The following is a 1,003-nucleotide window of genomic DNA, read 5'->3' on the forward strand; positions in this document are numbered from 1 at the left end:
GGGTGGGTTGAAGGAGGATGGAGCCGGACTCTTTTCCGTGGTTGCCAGGGCCAGGCCGAGGGGCAACGGGCACAAGCTGGAGCAGGGGAAGTTCCACTGCAATGGGAGGGAGAAGTTGTTTGGGGTGAGGGTGGCAGAGCCCTGGCAGAGGCTGCCCAGGGAGGGTGTGGAGTCCCCTTCTCTGGAGATCTTCAAGATGCTCCTGAGTGATGTGCTCTGGGCAGCCCTGCTTTGGCAGGGGGTTGGAGTAGACAATCTCTAGAAGGTCCCTTCCAACTTTGACAATTCCATGATCCCAGTGGGCAGAGGAGGAGGGGGGTGTCCCCCTTTTCCCCCGTGCCCACCCACCACCTCTCCCTCCCTGTGCCAGTGAAAGAAGAGCCCTGTGATGAGGACCCCCTGCCCCCCAGGGCAGCACAAAGCAAAGGACCCCCCCCGGGTTTTCCCCGGGACGTCTCGGTGGCCGAGCTGCTGCAGCGGTTGAGCCTCTCAACCGAGGAGGAACTCCTCTTCCTCCAGTTGCCCGACACCCTCCCGGGACAACCCCCCACCCAGGACACCAAACCCATCAAGACGGAGCTGCAGACCGAGGAAGGGCAAGTGATGGTGGTGAAGCAGGAGAAGAGCCAGGTTAGGGGAGTTGGGGAGGGTGGTGGGGCTGGAGAAGTTATGGGGGGACAAGGTGGTGATTTGTGTGTGTCCCCCCCAACTCTTCTCATGGTGGCAGGAGGCGAGGCAGGCGGAGAACACCTGCACCTTGGCCGACCTCCCCGAGGGACAAGTGGGGAAACTGCTCATCCGAAAGTCAGGAAAAGTGCAGCTGGTGCTGGGGAAGGTGACCCTGGACGTGACCATGGGGACCCCCTGCTCCTTCTTACAGGTAGAGGGGCTGGGGGGGTGGTGGGGGTGGGTCTGGGGACCTGATTGGTGGGGCTACACCCCACCGTAACCCCCCAGGACAATCAGAACTGGGACCAGTCCGGGGGGACAACAGGGTGACCAT

The 1,003-nt window shown here is 62.3% G+C and overlaps 1 protein-coding gene across 2 annotated transcripts in view; it reads left to right on the forward strand.

The window, feature by feature from the left end:
* Positions 1–1,003, forward strand: part of POLR3D (polymerase (RNA) III (DNA directed) polypeptide D, 44kDa) — a 4,395-nt gene that overhangs the window by 2,550 nt on the left and 842 nt on the right. For both annotated transcript variants that reach the window (XM_014962136.1, XM_014962135.1), the window contains exons 6-7: positions 371–630; positions 728–880. In XM_014962136.1, coding sequence (XP_014817622.1) covers positions 371–630; positions 728–880 — 413 coding nt within the window. The remainder of the gene's footprint in view (positions 1–370; positions 631–727; positions 881–1,003) is intronic.

The sequence above is a fragment of the Calidris pugnax genome, unplaced genomic scaffold (assembly GCF_001431845.1).
Source record: "Calidris pugnax isolate Ruff unplaced genomic scaffold, ASM143184v1 scaffold658, whole genome shotgun sequence".
Lineage (NCBI taxonomy): Eukaryota > Metazoa > Chordata > Aves > Charadriiformes > Scolopacidae > Calidris > Calidris pugnax.